Source organism: Cupressus sempervirens, chromosome 9 (assembly GCF_028749045.1).
Source record: "Cupressus sempervirens isolate cs-2001-9-10 chromosome 9, ASM2874904v1, whole genome shotgun sequence".
Lineage (NCBI taxonomy): Eukaryota > Viridiplantae > Streptophyta > Pinopsida > Cupressales > Cupressaceae > Cupressus > Cupressus sempervirens.
In genome coordinates, this window is record NC_143126.1 from 362182528 (window position 1) to 362195127 (window position 12600).

General features: G+C 37.1%; 1 protein-coding gene across 2 annotated transcripts in view; it reads left to right on the forward strand.

The window, feature by feature from the left end:
* The window catches only part of IBR1 (indole-3-butyric acid response 1), a 147063-nt gene that overhangs the window by 73827 nt on the left and 60636 nt on the right, over positions 1-12600 (forward strand). For both annotated transcript variants that reach the window (XM_089800112.1, XM_089800113.1), the window contains exons 2-3: positions 4353-4487; positions 4566-4691. In XM_089800112.1, coding sequence (XP_089656238.1) covers positions 4353-4487; positions 4566-4691 — 261 coding nt within the window. The remainder of the gene's footprint in view (positions 1-4352; positions 4488-4565; positions 4692-12600) is intronic.

The following is a 12600-nucleotide window of genomic DNA, read 5'->3' on the forward strand; positions in this document are numbered from 1 at the left end:
GTGGTCAATCTGGGTAAGACTTGGGTTATGGTCTTTAATTGCTTAAAGATCTACACCTTCATTTCTTCTTTTAGGGACAGGAGGTTGAGATTCATATATGTACCTCTGAGTGAAGTTCTCTGGACCCCGCTTCAGTATGAGACTGACCATCCAGTCCAGAGTTAGTAAGGGCATGGGATCCCTTGCTATGCTTGAGACAATGCTTCAGACATCATTTTTAGGACATTTCATCCAAGTTCTCCCTCCTAGATTCCATGATGCGACCGACTGTTCTTTACGGCTTTGTGGTTTGGGGGCATTCTCTTCTGGTCTCGGATTGGGCCTCGATCGAGCGCATGTAGACTCTACTTCAGTGACATATCATTAGATGTCATAGGCTCACCTCTCATAGTATTATATTAGCTGAGTTTGGTGCTCATCCCTTCAGACTTGCGGCCATATTCAACTTTATTTGGTTCCTTCATTGCCTCCGTGGTTTTGCAGATTTGACTGATGATCGATATAGACACTCCTACCTAGCCTATTGCTTCTCTGTTACAACTGCGAACTCCAATACTAGCACTAGAGCTTGCTGCTAGTATGCTCAAGAAACCTCTCTGTTGAGCTTGATTGGGATTGATATTGACCGCCTCCCTCCATATTAGTTCTCGTTGGATGCCCCTGTTCACCTCCTCCCCTTATGTTAGGAGTTGAATGAGCATGTTAGACTTGATATCTACAGACGGTGCATTACCACTACCTGGAGTAACCCTCTGAGAGATTTACGTTCGAGGATGACCTTCTATGTTGAGCACTTTCTAGAGATCCGTGATGGGGTTGTTCGTCCTAGCTACCTGTCTTAATGTTCATGTCCATTCCCTGCATATCTGTCAGGGCTCCTTCAGAGTTGGTTCTCACCGTCTTCGGGCCTAGACTGACCATCATATGGATAGAGAAGACCGGATCTGTCAGTTGTGCAGTTTAGCGGAGGTTGAGAGAGAACTCACTTTATTTTCCATTGCCCTATCTTTTATGAGTTACATTGATTAGCGGTGTCTCACACATTACCTCCAAGAAGCCACCCTACTCCGCGATAGTACTTTGCAGTCACTACTTCCTCAATTTTATACCTCTGATCAGCTCATTACTGCCTTTTTCACATCCTTGTCTCTGTCATGAGGTGTGAAAAGGCCGTCCATTACTACCAGCACCGGTCACTCTAGGTCTATGAGACCCCACAACAGTTTTCCCCGACAACGAAACTCCTCCAGTAGTTCTCAAAGACAGTTCAGGGCATGATCAGCCACAGTTATATCCTTCTGTGACTGATTTCTTTATGCCAATGAAGGACCCCTAGTCCTTGCCTTGAAACTTCTCTTCTCTTCTTGTTTCTTGCTTGCTTTTCTCGAACACCGTTTGGTGCTCCTACTTCTGTCAGCCATCTTGTTGTAAGCTCTCAGTCCCATAGACCCTTTACTGGTCTTTTGTTGGACATTAATTATCTTATCTTATCTTATCTGCTCCTAGAATGCAATGGATGATGAATGCATTTATGAACTTTACTAGATTTGTTTTGCCATCAACTTCCACCAAGCTAGTGCAATATCTTAAGGAAAATGTTAAGATTTTGAGAGTATTACTCACTACACCAACACCATCATTGAGATGTATAATAATGGATAAGCAACAAGCAGAATTAATCTCATATTATAGTTCTAGTTTACCAGGCAAAACAAACTTACACTCAACAAATAGCTAGTGGTATGGATGAAGTGAGTTGACAAAGATGCATCCAAAATATGACCAATCATCTAACTAGTTCTACTCAACATTAATGAAATCTTAATCTAAGTGAGGAATTGTAGAAAACATAAAATACTTCAAAATAATACAAGTAATCCACCATGAAGACCAACACTGAATTATGAACAATTTTGACAGTATTTTTGTAACTGTCTCTCCAAGTCTCTCCTTTACAAATGAGAAGGCCTTTCCTTTTATGCTTATTCAAGTACAATGAATGGGAAAGATTAATTCGAAATCAAGGGCCAAGACTAAGCCAACACAAACCTAATTATGATTTACCCTAGCTACCAGCTACAAGCATTAAATGCTTGACCAATTAAAAAACAGGTTAAGCATAGACACTAGGTGGAATCTTTATGTACAATTGGTATGATTTGATTAGATATTCTTAGGCATGTATTATTGGAGTCTTCTGATTGACTGAAGATAAGTAGGCACCACCTTAGCATGCTTATCTCATAAACATGATTAATATCTCTTGATACTCAACATTTTTCAGCCTTGGATTGATGATGATGGTATCTATTCGCAAATTGATACAGGATCGATATCAATGCTCCTAATATTGAGGCAACTTAATATTAAATTTTGGGTTAAGAGTTGGAACCTAAGATTCCTGTTTGAGTTAGGTTCAAAGAATTGGTTCGCCGGTACAACAAAATCTTGGAAAAGGGTTTGGGTTTGTTCATACAAAAACATGTAAAAATAATATTTATACATATTTATGAAGCCTAGAAGCACGAGTTAAAATTATAATGTCACATTATATCATAAAATCATATTATTTAAACAACACAAACTAAAAAATTTGTAATCATAGCATTGTGGATCGTGATCATATCATCATATATTTAATATTTCATGTTCAACATCGAAGATTCAAAACATTAAAATTAAATCATGGCAGCAAGTTCAAGTATCATTTTTTCAAGTTCAACTAATGGATTAATAATGAGAATTAGAAGCCAACATAAGCCTTTTGCTTCTACCTTTTAGGGTTAAGGATGTCAAAACTTTATAAAATTTACCAAAAAAATCACTTTATTGATGTAAGTGTGGCCCTTCTTTGAAATTTGCATGCCTGAGTTCGATCTGTTTGGGAATGGGTCGCGTGGATTCTCTTTTCCAGCCTGCCAGTTCGAACTGGATCTGTGGATTTCAAACCCTGCCAGGACCAGTGGGTGAACTAGACCAAGAGTAGGGACCAGTTTGTACCCAGGCTGGTTCGGCAGGGTCTAGGGGCGAACTAGGGTATCTTAGGCTGGAACATTTATATGGTGTGAGGATAATCAAATCCAATCTGAATATTATTATCAGGAAATGTAGGTGATTTATTTCTGAATGTTAGATCCTATGGAAACAGTGAAATATGTGAATTGTGGTTTTAGAGAACATACGGAAGCTGGTCACTGAATTCTACACACTGGACAAAAATATCTGCAGTAATGAGCTGTTGAAGCTGTAGTTAAAGATGAATTGTTTGAGTTGCTGTAAAGGTAATTTCAGTTTGAAATCCCTTCCTTCTGGCCAATAGAGACTGAAATGTACTTGTTGTGATTCTGTGGTGTATGAAGAGAAAAGAGGCAAATTGTATTGCTCAATGGGACATCATTTCTATACATTTTTAGATCAAATCTCAGCCATAGTGGGAGCTGGATAAAGAGCTACACATTGATGTCCCATTTATTATCTGTCTGAAACAAAGAAATAGTCTAGAGAGACAAAAACTGTCTTATTAATTCGTCCTATTCTTTGGATGGGACAAAGAAGATGTCTGGTTTTAACTAAGAGTAATCACATTCTAGGTCAGAGAGGAGAAGATGGAGAGATGAATGTCAGCTGCCTTTTGTTCTTCCACTTAGAGTAGAAAACTTCAGTATGCCTTGTCTTAGGAAAGCCTCAGTCTATCCAGCTGATTTTTCTGCAAGACAGTACAACAGTCCTCTCCTAATAGATTGGTTGGATATCACAATTTAAGGTTTGTATGGAATCGATTACTGATTTTAAGCAATGATATTTGTCTTATAGTCCTGTTGGAGACAGTGCATTACCATCTCATATCTATGCAAATGAAAAATAAATTTTGACCGTAAGGATGGGCATTTGTTGTCTTCTTGCACATAAAATATTTTCTAGATATTTTTACATTAAAATGTTACAAGGAGACATATTTATACAATATTTCATACTATATAAAAGAAATTATGATGAGATTATAGGATCTCTAAAATAATTTGGGAGATCCTTGCCTGAATGGAAAGTATAAGCTTAGTTATCTTTGGGGAGTGTTTTATTATTCTACATGCCTTCCCAGTGTCATGAAATTAAGCACGTGTTTTGGAAAATTTCAAATGGAATAGGTTTATCTGGGATGCTAGAATAACATTGTGAATTTGACCATTCATTTCAAATTTAAGCTTCAAGATTTGTCAATTCAGTTTTGTAATGATATTGATAGTTGCCATTTAAAGTTATATTCCAAGACGGTGCTGGAAATACAAGCTTGTTATTACAGTGATGATTTGTTTATCCAGTTGCTAATTTGGGTTGCTCAACTTTCTCTGTAGAAATATGGTCACATAGACATTCTGGTTTCAAATGCAGCTGCTAATCCAACTGTGGATCCCATTGTAGAGATCCCAGAACCTGTGCTTGATAAACTTTGGGAGATTAATGTTAAAGCTACTGTTCTTCTTGTTCAGGTGCGTAAATTTTTAATTTTCTTTAATTTTGTCATCCATTGCTTGTCAATTATCAAATAGTCTTCTTCTTTTGTGTAGGAGGCTGTTCCTCACATGCCAAAAGGGTCATCAATCATAACGATTTCATCTATTGCTGCTTACCAACCACAAGCAACCATGAGCATGTATGGAGTTACAAAAACTGCTCTTCTAGGGCTTACAAAGGTATTTGTGTAATTATTGTCAAGAAACAACAATATGTATTTGATTCTACCTTGTTCACATGCTAAATAATTAAAATATATTTTTTTATTATGTAAAAAATGAATTTATATGGATATTGCATTGATGTAATAGGTATAATTCTTAGCTAGTTTAAATGTCTAGAGCTTACTATATATGAGTATGTGTTTTGCACTATATATTTCAATAGAAATTGATGGGTTCTGGTTTAGAGATTATCTATCTAAGTGGTCAGTTGCATTCAACCTGTGCATATAAGAAAACTAAATCACAATCTTTAGCAGGAAGCAAGTGTAGTATCTGTTTTTCTATTCTTAATTTATCCTTGAACTCTATTTGGTGGTGAAGAAACTTTGCATTGTTAAGCATTTTCCAATTTGAAAGGCCTTTTCGATTAATTTATATAATTCACAGATTGTTACCCGGCATTTGTAAACTTTCCATTCAAATAACCTATAGGTTAATTTTTGTGCAAATCACATTGGATTTTTGTGAACAACCAGTTTTTCATTGGTCTATTCTTTTTTTTTGTGTATAAAAATTGGCCTTCTAAATCTCATAATTTGTGTTTGGTGCTTGCTCTAGCATGGTCCAATCTTTGTTCGTAATTAAAGTTATTACTATTATTTCTTGGGATGCCAGATGTGAGTGGCCATTATGATCTGAAGATCTAGGTATCGGCAATTCATAATGTTTTTCTTGAGTAAAAAATTTGTCATGTCCCCACTCTAGCTCAGTCTAACAGAGACATGTGAGTTAGCGTATTATGGGGTCTTGTAGGCTGACAGGGTTGGATAGAGACCCAGTATGGTTATTCAGTGTTGGGGACTTGGTTTTCTGGTGGGTATTGATCAGTTGGGTGACATTCCTTGTTTTTAGGAGGCAGTTCCTATATTTATGGGGTTCATTCCTACTTTTTAGGAGGTATGATCATGCCCAGGGTTGGGTTTCCATGAGATGACCCTTTGGGTTCAGTTTCAGAGGGATAGGGCTTGTTTCCTAAATTTTAGGAGCATCCCTAGATTTTAGGGATGAGACTGCCAGTGGATCCTTGATTTCTGACTTCAGTCACAGACAGGTGACAGGATGATTTTATGGTTTGTGATGTCAGTTGGGTAGTTTGTGGCTATTTGGGTTATATTTTTAATATTTCCTAAGTTAGCATTTAATATTTAAATAAGGCTAAGTTAATAGCCATTTTGGAGTAATAAGGGAATTTTGGCCTTATCTGGATGCGTATCCCATGTTATGATAGCTCGTTGGAAAGGTCTTGAAATTCTCTAAATCTTCCTCTTTGGTCTCAGGGCAATTCGATGAATGGATTTATTACTATGGTGGAAAAGGTCATTTTCTAGTGACATGGTCACTTTAAAATAAGATTTAATTCATTTTTTATAGCCAACGCCAATTGGGGGTCACTCTAGGGTTTGAATTGCTTTGCAAGGGGTTATAAGGAGATGGGCACCATTTCTCATGATTATGCATATTTTTCAAACACTTCTTTTTAGATTTGCTCTGCTTGAGCGATTTGCATTCTGGGATGCAAACCCCAGGGTAATTGTTGGCTGGGACGTAACCCTCAACAGCATTGGGTATTGGTTTGTCAGTAGTTTCAACTTTCAACAGTATTCAGGAGGAAGGTAGACGCCACTTCAGCTTGGGCCTACAGTTTGTTTTGTTGGGCATGTTCTTTGGCATATGGGAGGTGAATTCTAGCAGCCGTACACTACCATTTCTTGCAGCCGTACTCTGTCATTTGCAGCACTTGGATACATAGAAAAATCGATTACTCAGCAGCAGATTCTTGCATCTTATCAGCCCGTTTTCATTAGCCAATTGTGGCGTCATTGTTAGAGGAAATGTACTGGATCTTTTACTTGGCTCTATAATTCAGAGATCTGCCTGGTACGATTTGTATCAACTCTGACTTTATTGCATATTGTTATTTATTTTCAGACTCTTTTCTTGCCATTTGCTACTTCTCATTTCTATGTGGAATAATCATCAAAAACACAAAAACAAACAAACTCTTCTGCATTTCCGTCTAGTTCTACAAGAAAACATTAATAAACAGGAAAAAACAAAAATAAAATAAATTTACAGCAGAGATCCATCAGGGATCTTTCAAAATTAGAAAGGATGACACTACGTTGTTTCCACTAAGTAAAACCAAGAAATTGATGAGCTTAAGGAGTTTTCTAATGAATGACTCATAAGGCACAACACTTGCTGAAGGTTTTGTAAATGGGGTTGCAAGCAGAATGGGCTTAACCATGGCGGACACTTCATAGCTAAGTGCGCTTAAGATGGAGTAGTACTGGGATGGGTGACGTCCTAAGAAGTCTTGGTGCTTCACTTCTAGGAGCATCACCTAGATGCAATGAGTGCTAAGTGTTCCATTCATTCTCATTAGAGATGGGTTCTTGTGAACCAATTGATTTTGACTTAAAAACTACAGGATTGAATCTCGATAGCAATATCAAAAAACCAAGAAATGTTGGATCTATGATGTGTCAAATTAAAAGCACTTGAGGTTATATGAAATAAACTATAACGTGCTAAATTTTTGAACTAATTTAATGAATTAAAAATAACAAAATAACATTTCATTTCAAAGTTATATAAAAGACAGTTATAACGACCTTAGTATAATCTACACATGCTTAATGTTTCTTTTCAATTCTATGACAAATGGATTTTCATAACAAAATAAAGAAGAACTAATCTCTTTGGTTTCACATAGAAATGAAAGAGTTTTCTTCAACCAACTTTCGAAACAAAGCATCTTAATCCTTTTCAAGAGACATTAATTGATTTAACTACTAACGATTAACTGAGATAACCATTCAACTGAAATAACCTGAATAATGATTAACTGAAGTAATTGATATAACGATTAATTGAAGTAATTGAAATAACGATAAACTGAAGTAATTGAAATAACAATAAACTGAAGTAACTAAAATAATGATTAACTGTCTTTCCTTGCATATAGTAAAGAAAAACATGATCAGGTATAAGAGGAAAATAAATGCATATCAAGAATGGACAGAAGAAACCTAGAAGAAGTAACTGGCGAGTCTTTAACTAGTTGTGCAAGCCTCGACTTTTAGTAAGAGGAGAAGCATTGACTTAGGCTTAACCTCTCAACCTCAGACCATATTCATCCCCACACAATCTATTGAATAGAAAGACCCTCCCTGACTCGGGATCAGGCTTGGGATACTTCTAGTCCAGCCACTTGAGCATTTCTGGTGTTTAGAATGTTCGTATAGTTATGGATGAACATGTCTGAATAACTGACACTACTGACATCAAGTGATTATAGATGACAAACATGCCTTTAACGACCTTGGCCAAGGTTTTCGGATGGGTTCAATTACCTGATCACCACCACTCAATTTGACAACAGGAGAACAATAAGTATGAACATGCATGAGCTATTAAATGATTTTCCTTTTAAAAATAATATAGAATTGTTATGCCATGTCTGATTTTTATTTCTTTGTTATTTTAGATTTCTATCTCACCTCTTCACCTCTTCCTTGGCTATATAGCGGGGTGAGTCCCAGGTGTTTGAATCTCAGAGAAACCAACTCGTTTTGTTGATCCCCAACGGACATAAGAATATTACATGTTTTCAGCATATCACATTTCTATGACCTAAGAAATATAATCTTAAGACTTGCAAAATAAATACCATTTGATTCTGACATTCAATAGTAGAAAAGAGATATGAAATCATGACATGAATATTTGGTCTTGACTCATCATGAGAAGTTCTGACTTAACGAGGAACTATCCGATGATATCAAACAAGGATGTTGTATGACATTTCAAGGAACTATATCTTACTGCTGTAAATACAATGCAATGGTATTTGATAAAACCAGATTATAAATCATTTGGATATGGTAAGTCAACCACATAACCTGGTAAGTTTGGAAAGTATTGGAGCCTTGGTTGGACGATGTTAATCAGTTCCTTCATGGAAATAACTCCAAATGCAAACCTCAGTGTGATTACCAATCATGTCTTTCAGCAAAAGTATTTAATGAAATGGGAATATCGTGGTAAGGAAATATGCAGAGGGAGAGAATGTGAGGAAAAATGCAGAGAGATATCGTGAGGAATGAGACTCAATGGTCTTGTTATATTCTTGGTTTCTCACGACTTTCATAAATTAAAGGCTTTTTAAGATTGTTAGCTGTAACTCATGATTGGTTTACAAAGATTTGTTTTCTTGATCCATTGAGAATCAAATGCCAAATGTACATTTCGGTTTCAAGTAAAGAATTGAATAGATAAGGAAAATAATTTGAAGGTTATGAATCAAGGATAAATTATAATATATTTATCTACTTGCACATAGATGTATTTATAAGATTGACATCATATTATATGTTTTTATCCAAGGCTGTATCTCTTTTTATGTATATCTAAATACATGCTTTATTTGGAAGATTATTTTATCTTCTTGTACATGTATTTAAATGTACATATTAGATAGAATCTTGTATAAAAACTATATTATGGTGTCACCTTTATTTCTATATCTATGTGCACGTACATAAATGTGTTACAATGAAATGATGAAAATGTCAACCATAAGCCGATAAATGTATGTACTTTAATTAAGTTAAAATCATTAATATTTTTTTATGTTTATCTAATAGCTCATGCATGTCCAAATGATTGTACTTTGTTATACAAGTCATTGGGTCCTTACCAAGATAGTTAGAGGTCATACTTGTCGACTAGATAAGTGGATTAAGATAGTATCCCATTTCGTTGATCCCGTTTATCAATGCTTCTCCCCTTCATCTTCTCCTGCAATCACCCATGCAACATTTTCCACGATAATAACAAGTTCCATGATAAATCCATAATAACATTTAATATAGATATTATTACAATAATAGATAAGACGTCTATTATTAGTTAATGGTTATCTATTGTAAATATTTAGTTAGCTTTCGTTTTTTTAGTTTTATTTGTTAGAATAGAATATTTCTATTCTTTCCGCTTTATTCTTTTGTATAAATTGACCTCTTGGTCTCTGTTAATAATAAGCAAGTATTTACCAATTACCTCGTAATATGGTATCAGAGCTAGTACATTATTTCAAAAACTTATAATTTCTTTTGAAATTATCAGTGCATAAATTTTTTGAAATTATTTTGTGCATTTCTTGGTGCTCGTTCTTAGAAACCCGCCTAGGGTTTTCGGTGTACAGGAAAAATCCCAAATTCGGGTCTGTTTGCAAATCCCAAATTCGGGTTTGTCTACAAATCATCTCTCAAAATCGTGTCCATTTTTTGGCGATCTCTCTGCTCTCAAAATCGCGTCCGTTTGGGGGCCCTTGTGAGGTAAGAAAATGGATTTTAGAGCACTTGTTCTGCGTCACTGGAATGGTAGCCCTAGCTGCGACCTCTATTTCCAGTTCTGTTCCTCTGCGACTCTGGCCAAAGATCCTTTTTTTTTCCAACTCGTGACTAATAAAAAAAAAGAAATTGCGTCTTTAAGCCTGCACCTGCGCGGTTCGTGTCTGACAACATCTACCATTATTTGGAGGTCATAGACTCTTTTTTATGCAACGTCTCAGCCTCTAATCATGTGCTCGGAAGCAGATTCGACCATTTTTTTTCAAGAAATTTGCCATTTTTTTGATCTCCAATCCGACGGCTAGGGTTATGTTCGAAACCCTAATTTTTGGGGTCAAAAAAATATTTTGTTTGTAAATTCTTGGTGGGTTTTTCGAGAGCTCAACTGGGTTGTCGTCTGTTTTTTCTGGGTGCCTCGATTTTTGAGCCAGCGGATCCAGAAAATGACAGAAAATTCCTTCTGGGTTTTTCAAGCTCTCTTCTGGGTCATTCTCTGATTCTTCTGGGTCTTTCGTATTTTTGCCTCGAAGAACGTGCCTTCACAGATTTTCACAGTTTTTCATTGAAAAACGTGCCATGGCATCTCTGACAAATATTCTGCTTGAACATAATTCCAAATTCAATGGTCGCAATTATGGAACCTGGAAGCAGCACATCATCGCAATCTTCGAATATCGAAACACCGATCAACTTGTTCTGGGTGTTACGCAACGTTCGACTTCTCCGGGTCCTGATCAAGATACATGGGATCTGAAAAATCGAGAGGTAGTAATGCTTTTCAAACTATCCGTAGCTGATGACCAACTTTCTCAGATTCCATCCGGCAAGACAGCTGCCGAAATCAGGACATATCTAAAAAGTCTTCATGAGACTTCCGACAAGAGCAGAGCCTTCTTTCTGAAAAACACTCTGTTTTCTATTGTCATGGATGAGCGCACCTCGCTCCAGGCACACCTGAATCGGATTCAGGAAATCCGTGATCAGTTACTTGCCATCGGTCGCAAGATGGAGGAAGAGGATATTGTGGTAATCACTCTTCGGAGTTTACCAAAATCCTATGAGCATTTTATCGAGACTCTCAACATCACATCAACTGGTGTTGATTTAAAGTTCACTGATCTCTGCACCCTGCTGCTTCAGCAAGATCGGTGGAAACAACAGTTTGGTAGCAGCTCCAGTTCCACCTCCACTGAGCAAGCCTTTGCTGCGAAATCCTTTCAGAAGGATAAGGGCAAGTTTCAACAACCATCTCAGTAGAAGTCTTCTGCTCTAGCATCCGATGGTACCAAAAAGAAGAACATTCAATGCAACTATTGTCACAAGTTTGGTCATATGAAGGTTGAATGTCAAAAACGCTTAGCTGCCCAGTCTAAGCAATCAGGTTCGCAACCCAAAGCGAACAGTGCAGAGCACACTGAGCAGGCGGAATTTACCTTTTACGCCTTCATGGCTAAAAAACCCGCAGATCATGTGAAGTCATCTGCCTGGTACATTGATTCAGGTGCCTCTCGACATTTCACTCACCCAGAGACTGGTTTACTGACTACCAGCCTTATTCAGATTCTGTTATTTTTGGTGGTGGAGAAGAGTACACGGTTGTTGGTAAAGGCAACATTCAAATTCAGTTTGTTGGGAGGAATCTCATATTCCTTGATGTGTACTACGTTTGAGGGATGGAACTAAATCTACTCTCGGTCAGTTAGTTGCTGCGACATTCTCCACACTTGGCAGTCACCTTCAGTTCACATCAGTGAACCATCATTGATCGGGCGACTAAGTCTACTGTTGCAGTTGGTCTTGAGGATCATGGTCTTTTCAGATTTACTGATTCTGGTGATTCTCAGGACTTAGCTATGGCTGCTCGGCGATCTTCCATCAGCACACTTTGGCATCAGCGATATGGGCACTTAAATGTGCATTATCTCTCACAACTTGCTCGGGATGAGCTTGTTCTTGGTTTGCCAGAGATTCAAACTCAACACCTTGGAGTTTGTGACGCATGTCAGGCTGGGAAGCAACATCGCACACCTTTCCCCAGTGGCGATTCTTGGCGAGCTTTTCAAGTACTTCAGCTTGTTCATGCTGATATCTGCGGCCCTATGGCCACTCCTTCTGTTCTTGGGTACAGGTATTTTCTGTTGTTTGTAGATGATTTCAGTAGAAAAATGTGGGTGTATTTTCTTAAAAAGAAATCCAATGCATTTACTGTATTTTAGAAGTTTAAACCCTTAGTTGAAAAAGAGTCTGGGAAATCTATTATTACTCTTAGATCAGACAATGGGGGGGAATTTTGTTCTAATGTTTTTTCCAGCTTCTTGGATACACATGGCATCTAATGCCAGTTCACCACACCCCACACGCCACAACAGAACAGTGTAGTTGAACGTCGGAACAGGACAATCACTGAGATGGATAACAACCATCATCATTAAACAGTTAAACAAATTAATGAATACAACAGATATATTTAATTACCCCTTTCACATGATTATGAAAGAAAATCCATT